Source organism: Setaria viridis, chromosome 3 (assembly GCF_005286985.2).
Source record: "Setaria viridis chromosome 3, Setaria_viridis_v4.0, whole genome shotgun sequence".
Classification (NCBI taxonomy): Eukaryota; Viridiplantae; Streptophyta; class Magnoliopsida; order Poales; family Poaceae; genus Setaria; species Setaria viridis.
Window position 1 is genome coordinate 3,102,057 of NC_048265.2, and position 15,831 is coordinate 3,117,887.

A 15,831-nucleotide genomic window follows, 5' to 3' on the forward strand; every position below is an offset into this window, starting at 1 on the left:
CAGGCTATGGCCGGCATCATGTGGTAATATAATTCAGGTGAGGACTCTTAATTCGTCCCCCGTGTTAACGTTAAAAAGTTGCACATGCATTTTCAGCTGCAATGTCTATAGGATAACAGGTGTGCGAGCGTCATCCCACACTTGTGATAAAAAGCACGAGCATATTATATTGTTCACGGTCTTCTTGGAGGTAGCATGATGAAGCATCGAAGAAAAACAGAATAATTAAGGACCAACAATTCTTCATTTGATGGGAATCATGCCCAAGATAACCGATAGATTTTTTTTGAGTCCAACCACTCCCCTAGGCTAAACTAGTCTAATCGCAATAAAAATCTTATTCGGGCAGGCAGGCAGGCAATGCGAGAAGACGCCGCAGCATACACACACGCACACGCGCAGACACATACACACCCTAGAATCTTTGATCGGATCGAGCTGCATCGTCTACGTGCATTTCATGTTGCGGCGCCGACGGCGGCGGCCTTGAGGGATTCGACCTGGCTCTTGCCGCGCGGCCCCTTGCGGCGGATGTAGAGGCGGTACTCGTCGAAGGTCATGTTCTTGTAGAGCGAGGGGCGGTCCGGCGAGACGAGCTCCGGCATGGGCGACAGCGGGAGGTCGCTCCGCGGGTTGTAGAAGAGCGCCACCGAGAGCCTCTCGTCGGCGGCGTTCACCATCACGCGGTGCTCCACGCTCCTGTACGTCGCGTTCGTCAACACCTACATACACTTACAAGTACACAATCAGGCCATCATTATGATTTATATGTAGTATAAAATAACCTTCTTGACACAGTTGAGTGGGCCAGCATGAAAGCTGGGGATCTTATCCTAATGTACACCTGGACTGGCCGGGACGAGGCCAACTAATAAGAGGATGGCCTATCCAAACTTAGGTCCCGGGCCGGGATACGCTCGCCGAACCAAATCAGACGTACGGGTCCATCGTCATCTATCGGTTTCAGAGGGCCCGTCGACGGAGCAGCAAGGCGAAGCACAACACGCCATTAAAGTGCTGCCTGATGATGGATTGATTGATGGTGGGCACGCACGCCCGTGCATTTTCAGACAGCGCGCGCACAGCGCCATAAAGGCGCGAATCAGATTTTGTAGGGGCGGGCCCTTCTGTCAGCCAGCTGACACGGCCTGCAGGGAAAAGGAGGCAGTTGGGCCCGGCTGTGGAAAACGTGCTGTTTGTTTCCTCCGACTTCCCCGCGAGGAGGAACAAGGACCGTGCCGGATCCGGGGGGGTGTCCCGGCCGGCCGGTGGTCACCGCTCTTCATGGCTCAGCCTGGCCTTGCCGACTGGGCGGCCGGCCGGAGATCGATGACTGGCTGGCCAGCACACGACACTGCACGGCGCCGGGACCAGCCATGCATCGCCCAGCAGTGGCTACGCCGCACGTGATCCGCGGGTTGTGACATGACTCAACAGCCTGCCACCGGTCACCGCGCAGCTCTTGATCGGTCTCTAGCGCGCTGGCACTGGCAGCAAAGATTTGGGGTGCTTGGAAGACCGTGCTAAACTTTAACATCTGTCACATCGAATATTTGATAGGTATTAAATATAGTCTAATTATAAAACTAATTATGAGTACTAACCATTTGCTAATGATGGATTATTTAGTCTTAATACATTCGTCTCGCGAATTAGACTCCATCTGTGCAATTAGTTTTATAATTACCTCATGTTTAGTCCTTCTAATTAACATCTGAATATTCGATGTAACCTTACTAAAATTTAGCACCTCGTATCCAAACAGTCCTTTTATTCCAACACCAACATGTGACGAGCGTATCCCATTGGTTGGTTTCCGCGTCTAACACTAGGAGAAACCACTTATGTTATGTAATCGTATGGGAATCATATCTGTGTACGGGTATTGAGCACACGGATTACCTCCTCATATTCCAAATATATATAAAAAAAAAGGCTTGGCTACATGCGTTTAAGTAGGACTAAACAAAAACATGAATACGTACTATGCCAGCTTGGCTTATTTCTACGTAGGACTGAGGCGGATTTACACGTGAAATGGAATCACTCGGTTTTTAACAAGTTTTCAAGAAAGCAAGAGCCCACCAGTGACCAAACGCGCACGTTTCAGTTTGGGCAAGCACGGTCACCGACCGATCTGCTTTTGCAAGCAGGGGATTCGGGCGGTGGAGGAGCTGTTAGCTGTGTGCTCCCCAACCAACGGATGGAGATGGTCCAGCACTCCACACCCCTGTGGGGCCAATCTGGCATCGTCACCCCGGCCGCACTAACACCATCCCGGCCATGCAGACTAGTCGCCGGTGCTGACGTGTGTGAGCGGAGCAGGGGGACCGGTCGGCGACGAGATCGCATTGATGGCGCCCCGCCCCCGGCGTTTGCATATGCCCCCTATGGTTAGCATGCATGATCCCGCTGCACGTGGGCGGATGCCTGTTTTGGGAACTCCTGTGGCCTGGGTGCAGGCCCACCGCCACTGGTAGGTGCACTATCACCTCGTGATGTGCGCGGTCTGAATTTTCGCAGATGGGAATCTTTATTATTTTTTTTCTCCGGTCATTTTCTCTTTCTCAAAGGCTCAAAGCAATTGTGGAGTGGCTGGAGTATGTTGTTTTTCTCTGATGATTTTATTTTTAAAAAAAGAATGAAGAGTCCTTTTCCAACTCCAATAATTACGAAAAGCAGCATGGGCTACCATAGCAAGCAATGCAAAATGATATGAATGCTTCTAGTGCCCCCAAAAAGGTGATATGAGATGAGATGAGGCTCGTGCGTACGATCGGATACAGATGGGGGGGGGGGGGGGGGGGGGGGGGGGGGCGGCGCGGGCTCAACCGATTACTCAATAAAATCATTGAATGGTCAGCGCGCATGATTAATTCAGATTATATTTTTGAACGTAATTACTGCAGATGTATATCGGCATGTGTGTGTGGTTTTGCATGCACGTCCTGACGTCCATACATGTACGTACCGACTTTCGTGCACGCCTAATCTCTTTGTTCGTACATCAGCGAAACGCGAGAGCTGACTATTCACGCTTTGCACAGTACCCAGTGAGTTAGATGACTCGCGCAGCGACAAGCTCCTCGCGCATGCACTTGCTAGTTGCTACTGCACGAGCCCATGCTATTCTTCAAAATGTACATCAGAACCTCCTCCGTTGGGGGTCCTGTTTCGAAACGTGTCTACATCGAGGCGAGAATGCTCTAACCACCTAAGTTCGTTTGAGTACTCGTTTGGCTAGTCTAAACTATTATTCCCTTCATTTTAAATTATAATCTATTTTAGCTTTTTTTAAGATATATAATTATTATTATGTAGTCTAACGTATTATATATGTATAGTAAAAATCATGTATGTTAAAAAATCAAAACGATGTACGATTTGGAACAAGGGAGTACACAACTAGCACGCCTAGATAATGACTACATACTTATCATCACTTATCTGTTAACCACCCGGCCATAAGTATACAAATCCATGCGGTGAAAATGGATGGCTTGGGAGGAGGCCACGGTTACTCTAATCCAGTGGCTGGATCGGATCACTATGGCAGCGATCTGTCTAGGTCAACCATACTACGTGTTAGCGCCAGCCGTAGCATCGTTTTCTCTCTCGTCACGGCCTCACGGGCAGCGACGAGGTACGCCTAGCAGGAAAGAAGTGAAAAAAAATGAGAAAAGAAGAAGCACGAGGCCGGCAAGCGGATACTACTTACTGGTCGATAACTATCCTAGGACGTTGCCGTAGCACAGCGTCCAATCGCGACGTCGACGGACAAGGACACGGGCCGTCCGTTTGTCAGATGGATGGGTGGATGGTCGGATGGAGGATATGGCTCTGGGATTGACGAAACCAGTCGCTGCTTTAGTGTAATTCGAGCACATGTGCACCGTCACGTCTGAATCATCATCGCCATCGCCCCCTTCTCTGGCCTGCATATTTTCCGGTCATCGCCTCTGTGAGAGGCCCAGGCCTGCAGGCCTCTGCTCTGCCGTGCGGTCAGGGACGGACTAGTCGTGTGGCAAGAGTCACATGCGCCGAGCTGAGCAACATTAACGAATACGTGTGCCGAGTTGGTGCTCCATGTGCATGCGTACCTGGATTTGATCGCCGACGTTGACGATGAAGGCGTCGGGCACGGGGTCGACGGTGACCCAGGCGCCGCGGCGGCGGACCTGGAGGCCCCGGACGCGGTCGTCGGCGAGGAGCACGGTCATGCCGCCGGGGTCCGAGTGGGAGGAGAGGCCCAGCGTCAGCTCCGGCTGCGGGCACCGCGGGTAGTAGTTCACCCGCACGCACACCCCGGCGCCCTCCGCGCCGCCGAACGCCTCGTGCAGCCGCGACGGCGCCACACCCAGCCCCAGCGACATCGCCGTCATCAGGCGACCGCACAGCGCCGCCACCTCCCGGCTGTACTCCTCCGTCGTCCCTCTGCAGCCGTAGATTTGATGCATGCTTCGCATCATCAGCCGGACAAAGCATTCAGTATAGAAAATAAAATTTATACTAGCCTATCCGTTTCAAGATCGTTTTAACTTTTCTATATTCATAAATATTATTATGCATTTAAACGTGCACTATGTACTCCGTACACTTATTAGGGCTGTACAAGTAGTACGTGTATATGGGGCATGCGTATGCAATCGACCTGAGTTCGGGAGGGAGGTGGGGCCACTTGTCGGGGTCGGAGAGGTGAGGCGGGCGGACGTGGAGGAAGTAGTAGTCGCCCCAGTCGAGGACGGCGCCCTTCTCCACGCCCAGCCGGCTGCCGTACCCCTCGTACGTCGCCGGCGAGTTGGCGTACCGCTGCTTCACCTCCATGGGCTGCCGGAAGAAGCCGCGCCACACGCCGCGCGCGCGACGGAGGAGCTCCGCCGGCACGCCGTGGTTCACCGCCTGGAAGAAGCCCCAGTCGCGGCACGCCTCCGACACCGCACGCACCGTCGCCGGGTCGCCCGGCGACGACAGGTCCACCACCGGGATACCCACCTCCGTAGCCGCCGTCGCCGCTCCATCGTCCGCCAGCGCCGTCGCCGGGCGCTCCGCCTCAGGCTTGACGTAGCGGTCCGGGATGGTGGCGGCGCCGCTCTCCGACAGCGACTGCACCCGCACCACCGGCTCCGGCCACCCGGCTCCCGCGCCTTCCATGCTATGAGACACGACGACCTCAGCTCAGCTCTATGACCGCCGGCGCCTACCTCTGCTCACTCTCGTTGGGATGCTTCTTCTTCTCGCCCTTGGAGTGCTGCACTTATAGCTGTCCAGTGACGACGTACTAGAGCTTAGCTTGTGGCTGCCTACCTACCTGCCTAGCAAGAGCTCGAAGAAAGATGATGCATCATGGGACGACAAAACTAGCTGAGGCGGCGAGATTGATGAGCTAGCTTACTAGCGAGCTGAGGCACATGAATGGTGTGTGACGAGTTCTAGGAATCAACAGGGGATTTGCTTGCTTGATCACAGAAGTGATGATGATGATGATAGAGCACGTACATAAACAATACTCCTGGAGTGGAGAAGATGAGCTAAGAGAAGATGGCGAGCGAGAGGACAGGTTGCGGCTTGGAATTGGAAGGGCCCGCGTGCGCTATAGTGCTATTTATATATTTTGGCCGGCAGTTTAGCTGATGCATGATCACCGGTCTAAACTACTACTGCTGCTAATTCATCGGATAGTAGTAATAGTTTATTCCGTGTAGTGCTGCTGATGCCGCAGGCGATGACATAGCAAACGTGACTGAAACATAATTCCGTTGAGCATGTGGTACGGTGCCACTGCTCCGCAGGTCCACCGCTGTGACGTACAGTACCCTCGTAGAGGATGGTGCTTACGGGGTATGTACTCGATGGTACAGCTAGGACTAGGAGGACCCAGCAGAGCACGCCGCCTGGCCCACCATGTGTGATTGTACGCTTCAGCATCACTACGTATACATCGTGTAGGACGGTGACACGGTCTAGCGCTCTAGCTAGGATCACACGTGACCGTTATTCTCTCCTTTTTTATTGCCTCTAGCCCATTAGTTGAAATTAAACTCAGTAAATTGACCACCTCCGTTCTAAATTGTAGGTTATTTTAACTTTTCTAGATCATAAATATTATTATGTATCTAAATATATATTATATTATATCTAGATGCATAACTTAGAAAAGTCAAACGCTCTTAAAAAACGATTCGAAACGGAGGGAGCACGTGACAATTCAAATGGTCGTACCTGGCCTGGTGAAGTGGTGATCAATTTTGTCGCGCTTTACAGGGCCTGCTACTACTTTTGTAGCGCTAGCTGGCCCATGGACTTTTCTTTCTCAATCAAGCCCATGCATGCGGTCCACGAAATTTCTGCTAGGAAATTGCAGCACAGAGTCAGAAGAGTCCTCCAGCCAGGACCAGGATGTGCAGAGGGCCGGTTCCGATGCGCAGGTTGGCAAATTTTTACGGGGGCCTTGTTTAGTTCCTAATTTGGGGTGGCAAAATTGACATTTTACCATAAATACGCAATTATAGCATTTCGTTTGTATTTGTAAATTATTATTCAAATATTGACTAATGAGACTTAAAAGATTCGTCTCGCAAAGTACAACAAAACTGTGCAATTAGTTTTTGATTTCGTCTACATTTAGTACTCCATGCATATACCGCAAGTTTGATGTGATGGGGAATCTTCTTTTTTATAGTGCTAACGTTGGAATTTTGGGAGGAACTAAACAGGCCCTAGAGCATCTTCTTCAACAATCCCTGTACCTACTCAGGCATGGCCTCCTTGCGCGCGCAGCATCGGGATCATCGAAGCAGAGAAGTAAGGGAAGAGATCGGAAACCGGGCGTGCGTCCACAAAAAGTAAATCGAAAATATAATGGTAAAATCAAACCTCCAAAAGAAAAAATAAAGTAACTTTGATCTGATCCTGATCGAGTTGTTGATCTGTTCCTTCTCGCGCGGGAGGATGCACCTGTCCAACTCTATCGTGGACATAGGTGAAGAGAAGGGAAGGCAATCATTCTCCAGTCTCCACGTAACCAGCCGTGTTTGGCAGGACGCGTTCCAGGTCAAAGTTTGCATCCAATTAATGTAATCTCAATCTCCTCGATGGATAGATCGGCCGATAGCATGTCGTCGTCAGTACTCGGTACGTACTTGCCGATCGATCTATTTGAGTCAGGTCAGTGACTCAGTGAGTGAGAGTGACAATTCACGAGAGCTCCGGTAGCTAGTTCAGCTGCGATCGATTTGCATCCAGCTTGTGGGTAGCTAGCATCGTTATATGTGTGCAGTAAAGCGTCGGCGTCATTTGCAGAAATGCAATGCGCCAGCACCATCTTAGCCACTAGTCATGGATCGTGAGCATGGTGGTACCATCATAGTTACGTGCTTGGGCTGGCTCTACGATGGAGATCCTTTGCGCGGTGTCCTTGATCGTACAAGCTGTGCCGACTTGTGCCAGCACCCAGCAGAAGTCAATTAGTTGGTGGATGATGTGCCTTCAATGGCACCCGTGTCCAAAATGCGAGGGTGTCTTGGGCTTTGTTGATGAGAACCGCCTCAACGGGCATCTATACTTCGACTGCTGGGCCTTGTTGGCCCAGTTACCTTTGAGAATCCTTTGTCGCCTCTAATGAAGATCCGCACCGCAACAGAGATAATGGCATAATTCCTGCATTTGTACTTTTGTTTTCTGATGATGATGATGTGTTAACAGTGGGTTTCACCTACCCACCGGTACATCCGATAGCAATATAAGCATTACGTGCACCTCTGGTACGGCCCGCAACAAACTGCTACGGGGGTCCTTCCTTTCCTTGGGGTCCCCGTCCCATCACCACCACGGCGGCACGGCGCCCTGCTGCGGTCCGCCCTGTGAGAGGTAAATTCAGCGTCGGAGGCCCAAGCTGCAGCGCCTTCCGTCGGCCCATGCCCGTTGTTTTTGATCTGCCAGCTGTTCGTTCCAATGTCCTCTCCTCTGCACACCGCCGCATGTCAGCATGCCGGCCAATCTCTCACTCGTAATGCTGCTACCGTGCCGTAGTAGTGGCGTTCCGTCAACCTGTTGCTCAGGTGCGGTCCCCTCGTGTCCTAGGCGATCGTCAACCAGTGGCTCAGGTGCGGCTTGACGAATACGATCCATCCGACGCCAGCGCGTGGGACAACACTGCAGGACGCGTTACTAATGGGGTGCGTCAGGCGCTGATCAGCGACGACGAGCAGGAGTAGCGCGGGGATTCTGCCTCCGAGAATCGGATCGTGCGGCCATGCGGGTGCAGGGCCGGGGCTAGGGGCCGGAGACGTACGTACGTGCTCCAAGCGTCCGTGTGGTGACCGCCTCTGCCTGTGCCGGCGGTGGGGCTGTGGCCGGCCGGCTGCTTGCAGCAGGGGGCGCGCCGGCCACGACTCGCGATCGGGACGACGTGCTCCGGTGTCCGTCCGCCCGGCGAGACGTTTCGTTCCGTAGTCGGACCCGGAGCAGCGCTTGTCACTCGTCGAAGTAGCTGCACAGTACAGCGCGGTGGCGGTGCACCGCCTACGCATATGCTTGCAGGGCCATCTGCCGGGCGCCTGGGACTGGCCGTGGCAGGCCGCCACGCCACCACTTGAGGCGCGTTTGGCAGCTTGGACCGCCTCAGCCTGGCCCGCGAGCTAGGATCGAACCAGATTCATGGTGTACAGAATCTGCAGCTCATGATTGGGCTCAGATTGCGTTTGTTAGACTGTGGGTGGGCATACCTTGCATCCCGTCAATGGTGGACTTACCACCGCTCGCTCGTGCCATCGCTACCGCGCTCGCCCTGCGCCGCGTCGCCGCCCGCACCCGCTGCTCCATCTCCTCGAGCTTCCTGCGGGCCTCGGGCCGGAGCTACACGGTGAACGTCTCGCCGGCCACGGCGGTCGCGAGGCGCTCAAGGTCGCGCACGGCGCAGCGCTGCACGGGGGACGCGGTCGTCGTCCATCACCCCCACCCTCCGTAGCACCGCCACGTCGACCTCGACCCGTGCTTGCCTGCAGCTCTATCCTGGAAATCCTCTCGTTCACTCTAAGCAGGCATCCCAAATGCTTCCGCCTTCATGGCAATAGCCTCCGGTGTTCCTCTGAAGCAATTTGATTCGATCTACGTGCGCGAGTGACTTGAGAATTCATGGTCAGCATTCCATTGCGGGCTTAGAAAAAAGACGAGCTCAAATTCCATTATCCCAAGCATCAAAATGAATTTCGGCATCTTCAGGGATATCAATTTGCTTTCTAGCTTTCACGGATGCTTTCGATAGTGGACAGGAGGGCCGCGGGTGCTAGCAAGGGAGGAGGGGGTCGCGGACACTGGCCGCGGGGATGGGGTCCTCTGCGCTCCGCCGCGGACCCTCATGCGCCTTCGAGCGCCGTCGCGGGCCTCCGCTTGCGCCGCGCCTCCGAGCTCCGCCGCGGGCCTCGCGCCTCCGGCGCTGCCGCAGTCCTGCACGCCGGTCACCGCTATAGCCTCCGCACGTTAAGTGAGGTAAAAACAAGCGACCGATGGTCACCACAACTAGCGATTCGAGCATGCACCTATCAATTTTGACATTCCACGTGGTGCAAGCTGACTGCCTACTTTTATATCTGCTGGATCTGGCCCGTAACTTTATCCACGCTACCTAGGGTCTTGTTTAGTTGCCCAACTACTGCAGCGCAACTGTAGCGTTTCGTTTGTATTTGTGAATTATTGTTTAAATATTGACTAATTAGGCTCAAAAGATTCGTCTCGCAAAGTACAACCAAACTGTGCAATTAGTTTTTGATTTCGTCTACATTCAGTACTCCATGCATGTACCGTAAGTTTGATGTGACATGGAATCTTCTTTTTGCATAGTGTCAAAGTTGGACTTTGCGAGACGAATCTTTTGAGGCTAGTCAATATTTGGACAATAATTCACAAATACAAACGAAACGCTACAGTATACTACAATGCTGGCACAATGATTTTGATTGTCCAAAATCGGACAACTAAACCCTAACAAGGTAGAGTGTACCCCGGCCCCCGGTTCGGTAACCGGTAGCCTCTCAAATCTGACGCGCAGATGCGGTAGCCCTCACTGGTCCCCCGGCCCCTCCGACACATCCTCCTTCCGTAGTAAACTACTCCGTTCGTCAACTTGGATCTGCCGCCGCGCGCGCATCAGCCGATAAGGATCAGGTGTGCCCTAAAGTGCTTCTTCCTTTTTGCCTTCCCGTCGGCGCTCCACGGCAGTACAGTAACCGGCAAGCAACCAAGAGCAGCAACCGGCGTGCCCGGCAGCCCGGCCGGCCCATGCCTCTGGAGCAGCACGTACGAGCTAGCGCGTCGTCGATGAGCAAATCAACGGAGAGAATGACGGCCAGCCAAACGCTCTTTCACTTCTCCGCCTTACGCCCACCAGCCGAGAAGCTCCCCAGATTCACCTCGATTCCGGCCCCATCCCTCCCTTCCTCCGGCGTCCTCGCCGGCGGTGAGGGGGAGGTGGGCCGGGCCCCCTGCTCTCGTAGACTTTAGTATAGTTAGTTTTGCAGCTTAGTTTTGCTCGGATGGGCACCAGCCGGCAGCTTCGTTCCTGCCGCCCCTCCCTTGTTGCCGTCGCCGTGGTCTTGCTCGTCGCCGGTGACCTCAACAACAAGGTGAGTATAAATAAAATAAATCCTCCCACCCTCTACTTCGTCCGAGCAGATTCCCCCACCATCATCTCCATTCGCTTCCGTTTGGATTTGCTCGCCCCTTTCATCGATTCGGTCGATTTCGCTACGGGTCCGGCTGCTTGCAGTCCTCCCCTCGGATTCTTCGGTCGTCTCCCCCGCTTACCACCTCCATCAACACCCTTGGTCTGCGGCAGCAGTTCTCCACCAAGTCCCTGCACGCCAACTGGGCCAACATCCTCCTTGTCACCGCAGTTCGTTCTGCAAGCCGGCCACTCTGGGTTTGTTGGAAGCTGCCTCTCTACCCTCCGTCGACTACTCCAACTACATCTTTGGTTCGCCGGAGTTGTCTTTCATCGATGCTTCAAACCCGCCTTGGATGGGCTGGACGACGGCGAGTTCGGTGCTAATCTTTCGCCGGCGTCTCCTGTCGCCGAGGTTCAGTCAGCTGTGGACCCCAGTCGGGTGGGCCCCATCCTGGCCTGTCAGGTTGACGAGCCTCGGCCGTGGAAATGTCGGTGGTGCTGGACACGTATGCCCACGTGTTGGCCATGCAAGCTCAAGCTCTGGTTGCAGTCAACGTTTGAATATTTCTCGGCAACATCTATTTTTCGAAGTGCCGATTATATTAAAAAAATAAAGGCAAACAATAAAGAAACAACATCAGCCGGTTGGATTGGGGCATCAACTCGCACCGTACCACACCATCACACAACTCAAACTCAATTCAAGCACGCAACATCTACCGGTTGGATTGGGACATCAACCGGATCTCTCCCAACTCTGTCGGTTGGATTGGGACATCGACACGAGCCTCAACGAAGGCTCCACCCGGTCGGATTGGGACATCGACACGAGCCACCACACCACCAGCGCCACAAAAGGTCTAGACGTCTCGTCAGGAGTGCTTGACATCGTCATCAAGAAGGTCTAGACGTCAAAGATATCGTCGATGCCAGTCCAAATTGGGTTAGGTTTTCACCCGCCTCGTCCGACATGGAAGCCAAACAGGAGCCAAGGCCCGCGTAAGAGATGCCCGATGTCGCCTTCAGGAAGGATATGACGCCAATAGCGCCATGGACACCATCCCAAGGAGGGATGGGTTTACACCCGCATCATCACCACGGTGTAAAGAGATGGCCGGCGCTACCAACCCCACCACCATGGCGCTGCTGGTGAGCCTCCGCATGGTCACAGTCAACGACACCACCACAGCAACGCTGGGATGCGCCCGAGCACACCGTTGTCGGCCACACCACCACGGCACCACTGACACACCACTTACACAGCACCTTGGAGCTCGGCCGCCGCAGGAGCAGGCCGCGACACCAATGCGGGCACCGCCGCAGCCAGTCCCCGCGCGCCGCCACGGCTGGGCACATCCACTGCTGCCTGGAGGTAGCCGCCACGTGCCTATTGCAAGCACCGCATCCAAGCCACGCCCACACTTGCCGCCGACACCATGTTAGCCGAGCCACGCCGCCCGAGCTGCAGCCACAGCACCGCCGGCGACCAGGCAAAGCTTCCCCAGCGTGGAAGGCCGCCGTAGCTGGGCCTGCCGCCGCCGTCGCAATCTCCGATGCGTCAAGGCCCCAGGGAAGCAGATCCAGTGGCTGGAGGTGCGGATCCGATCGCGGCTGGCCAGCGACCGCCACCTCCACCATGGGCGCCACCAAGGAGAGTGCGAGGGGGAGGAAAGGAGAGGAGGGAGGTGAAGCCCCGTTGTCGCCTTCCTTGCGACCGCGCGGGCTTCCGGCGGCGACTCGGATGATGGCGAGGAGGGGAGGCGGCGCTGGAAGGGGCGACGGCGGCGGCCCGAGCCGTCCCCGCGGGCGTCTCGGTTGGAGAAAGTGTGTTACTTTTTCTCGGCAACATCGCAACCATGAAAACTTGAGAGGGGCACAGTTCATACCACTTCATCGTGATGTCCGTTGCTCGTCTTCAGCAGCTCAAAGCTCAACCGTGTCAGGCCATCTTCGATTTCATCGTCGACGTCCTCGCAACAAGCCACCTCCCGGTCTTGAGGAAGAAGTTCAAGTACACACCATTGACTATTTCAAAAATATTTTTAGCTCGGTGGAGAAGAAGAGCCTCGTCGACTTCCTCGGCCTCTCCGACGCATACGCGGTCCCCTTCGGCAAGCTTGGCATCGTCGGTGCTCTCGTTGATTGTTCTCCCTTGGGGACCCTGATGTAACTCAGGGGCGTTTGGTTCCTCGAGCTAAAGTTTAGTCCGTGTCACATTGAATATTTGGAGGCTAATTCGGAGGACTAAATATGAGTTAATTATAAAACTAATTGCACAGATGGAGGCTAAACAGCGAGACGAATCTATTAAGTCTAATTAATCCATCATTAGCAAATATTTACTATAGCAGCACATTGTCAAATCATGAACTAATTAGGCTTAATAGATTCGTCTCGCCGTTTAGCCTCCATCTGTGTAATGGGTTTTGTAAATAGTCTACGTTTAATACTCCTAATTAGTATCTAAATATTGGACGTGGCATGTGCTAAAAATAACCGGTTGAACAAACACCCCCTTATCCTCTTTGGAGCATCTTCATGTAATTTGGCTGCTTTAATATTAATATATATGTTAAGTATAAAAAAAACAGGAGAGAATCGAGTACCCACGTACTGTACTGTCCTCGATCCGTTTTTGTTGATGGAAGGCATATCCCATTCCCATCCAATACCCTGATCGATCAGATCCAAGGCAGCGCCACTGTCAGCTAGTGAGGGGTGTTGGATACCCCTCGCTAAACTTTAATACTATCACATCGAATGTTGAATACTAATTAGGAGTATTAAATATAGTCTAATTACAAAACTAATTGTACAGATGGAGTCTAATTCGCGAGACGAATCTATTAAGTCTAATTAGTTCATGATTTGACGATGTGGTGCTACAGTAACCATTTGCTAATGATGGATTAATTAGCTTTAATAGATTTATCTCGCGAATTAGACTCCATCTGTGCAATTAGTTTTGTAATTAGCTCATGTTTAGTCCTCCTAATTAGCATCCAAACATCCAATGTGACCCTACTAAAGTTTAGCACCTCGTATTCAAACACCACCTAAATTCATTCACCTTCACCGTAGCATCCGCTGCTGTCACATTTGCAAGCACTGTAGTAGGTGAGGGCGTACACCACTGTTCCCGTGATCCCATCTCATGAAGCCTAGCATTCGTATTTTGGTAGAGGGTCAGATAGAGACTAATTGGCGAGACAAATCTATTAAATCTAATTAGTTCATAATTTGACAATATGTTGCTACAGTAAATATGTGCTAATGATAGATTAATTAGGTTTAATAGATTCGTCTCGTGAATTAGCCTCCATCTATGTAATTAGTTTTATAATTAGTTCATATTTAATCCTCCTAATTAATGTTCGAATATTCGATGTGACATGAATTTTAATCCGAATTTTACTCCGAACTAAAGAACCCAACGCCTTAGATCCCGTTTAGTTCCTTAGAAGCAACCTAAAATTAATATCACATCGAATGTTTAGATACTAATTAGAAGTATTAAACATAGACCAATTACAAAACCAATTGCACAGATGGAGGCTAATTCACGAGACGAATCTAGTAAACCTAATTAGTCCGTGATTTGACAATGTGATGCTACAGTAAATATGTGCTAATAATGGATTAATTAGGCTTAATACATTTATCTCAAGAATTAGCCTCCATCTGTGTAATTAATTTTATAATTAGTTCATGTTTAGTCCTCCTAATGAGCCTCCGAATATTTGAGCCTCCGAATATTCGATGTGATATGAATTTTAATCCGGACTAAAGATCCAAACACCCCTTAACCTCTCTGATCGAGCAAGTCAGACCTATAGTTACGTGCGTGAGTACACACTGCAGTCTTGAATTCCTTATACTGGCCCCACCGTCTCCCTCCAGCTCCGACCCAATTCTCCTCCATCCATCGCTTGTCAACCTCTGCCGTCTGGTTGGTTGGTGGCTCTGACGACGCGCTTGACAATCCGGCGCCAGAGCAGCGCGTGCGGCGTGAGGCCAATCGACGCGACTACGGTAGCGTACTAGCGTTTGGTTCAGGAGTAGACCAGGACGGAGCCGTCCCGGCCCGCGTTATTTTTAACGAGCCAGTAGTAGTTTTTTTTAACGAGCGAGCAGTGCTGCTTTTATATTAAAATAGAAAAAAGCCCAACAGTGGAAACAAAGGAAAGTGCTGTACACTCATACCCCGAATAACGGTCGGGAAAACGAAAAAAAGAGGGCTCGCTGTGGCTAATTAATGACGCCGGCCAGCATAAATGAAGAACTCTAAATGTTTAGCTCCTGCTGCAATTTATGTAGCCACTTATGTTTTATCTCGGCAACTATGTGACTATTTGTTTGTTCCTAACATTGAAAAATCCAAATCTCCCACACCACAAGGATAATTAGGCTTCGCAGCCCTTTTCGACCGACCATCTGTGCACCCCGCGTTTGCTTCAGGAGCGGATAGAATGAAGCGGCTCTTGGTAGGAATATTCCTATAGATTCTGGGACAAGTCATCCCGAAGAAAGAGCTGGACGAGCTCATCCCATTCGGACGGTGCGAGCTCCGTCTCGTGGGAAGCAGGCACGGGCGCGTAGCTCGGGCTGGCTGCAACCGTTGCCGTCTGGTTGCTCAGCTGGGAGGTAGAAGAAGGGGGTGCGGATGGCAGATGGAGGTGTGGATAGGGGTGACCTATGCTGGACGAAGGGGCCGGCGCTCCTCGTGCTTATGCCGGCCCGAGCGCTGCTGCCAACGTGGATCCAGACGAGGCAAGGGTAGCTGGAGCTGTTGCGCACGGGGGCGTCGAGCAACTGCTGGCGGCTGGGCGCGAACCGGACGAAGCATGGTTGGGGCCGCGCGATCGGAGCAGCTGCAGGCAGCGGGGCGGTTGCTGCTTGTGTGCTGCAGGTGCAGGGGCGGTGGGAGGAAGAAGATAAGGGAAGGGGCGGTTGTTTTCGTGACAGTTGGGACCCACACGATGGACATTAACAGAGTGTGTTACCTCTGCATCCTCATTAATTCAACCAAACACAAAAGTAAAACCACCCAACCCACACGATGGACATTAACAGAGTGTGTTACCTCTGCATCCTCATTAATTCAACCAAACACAAAAGTAAAACTACTCCATCTCTCTAACTAAATACAGACATGGCATGATTCCATCCTA

General features: G+C 52.4%; 1 protein-coding gene across 2 annotated transcripts; it reads right to left on the reverse strand.

The window, feature by feature from the left end:
* Positions 1 to 225: 225 nt before the first annotated feature.
* Positions 226 to 5,767, reverse strand: LOC117846838 (jasmonate-induced oxygenase 1). Of its 2 annotated transcripts, none has more exons than XM_034727935.2 (3): positions 4,652 to 5,767; positions 4,101 to 4,458; positions 226 to 722 (listed from the first exon to the last, which is right to left on the reverse strand). In XM_034727935.2, exons 1-3 carry the CDS (start codon positions 5,149 to 5,151, stop codon positions 459 to 461), a joined length of 1,122 nt encoding a protein of 373 aa, XP_034583826.1. In that variant the 5' UTR covers positions 5,152 to 5,767; the 3' UTR covers positions 226 to 458. The 2 variants fall into 2 exon arrangements, with proteins under 2 accessions (XP_034583826.1, XP_034583828.1); XM_034727937.2 differs by having other exon boundaries at positions 4,101 to 4,434; positions 4,652 to 5,764.
* Between the last annotated feature and the right edge of the window lie 10,064 nt (positions 5,768 to 15,831).

Excerpts from the sequence above, each read along its gene's own strand:
- LOC117846838 (XM_034727935.2), bottom strand. The coding sequence starts at position 5,151 with ATGGAAGGCGCGGGAGCCGGGTGGCCGGAGCCGGTGGTGCGGGTGCAG. Across the intron at positions 4,459-4,651 it reads CACCTCCCTCCCGAACTCAG|CATGCATCAAATCTACGGCT; the intron begins GTCGATTGCATA and ends GATGATGCGAAG. Across the intron at positions 723-4,100 it reads ACGTCGGCGATCAAATCCAG|GTGTTGACGAACGCGACGTA; the intron begins GTACGCATGCAC and ends AAGTGTATGTAG.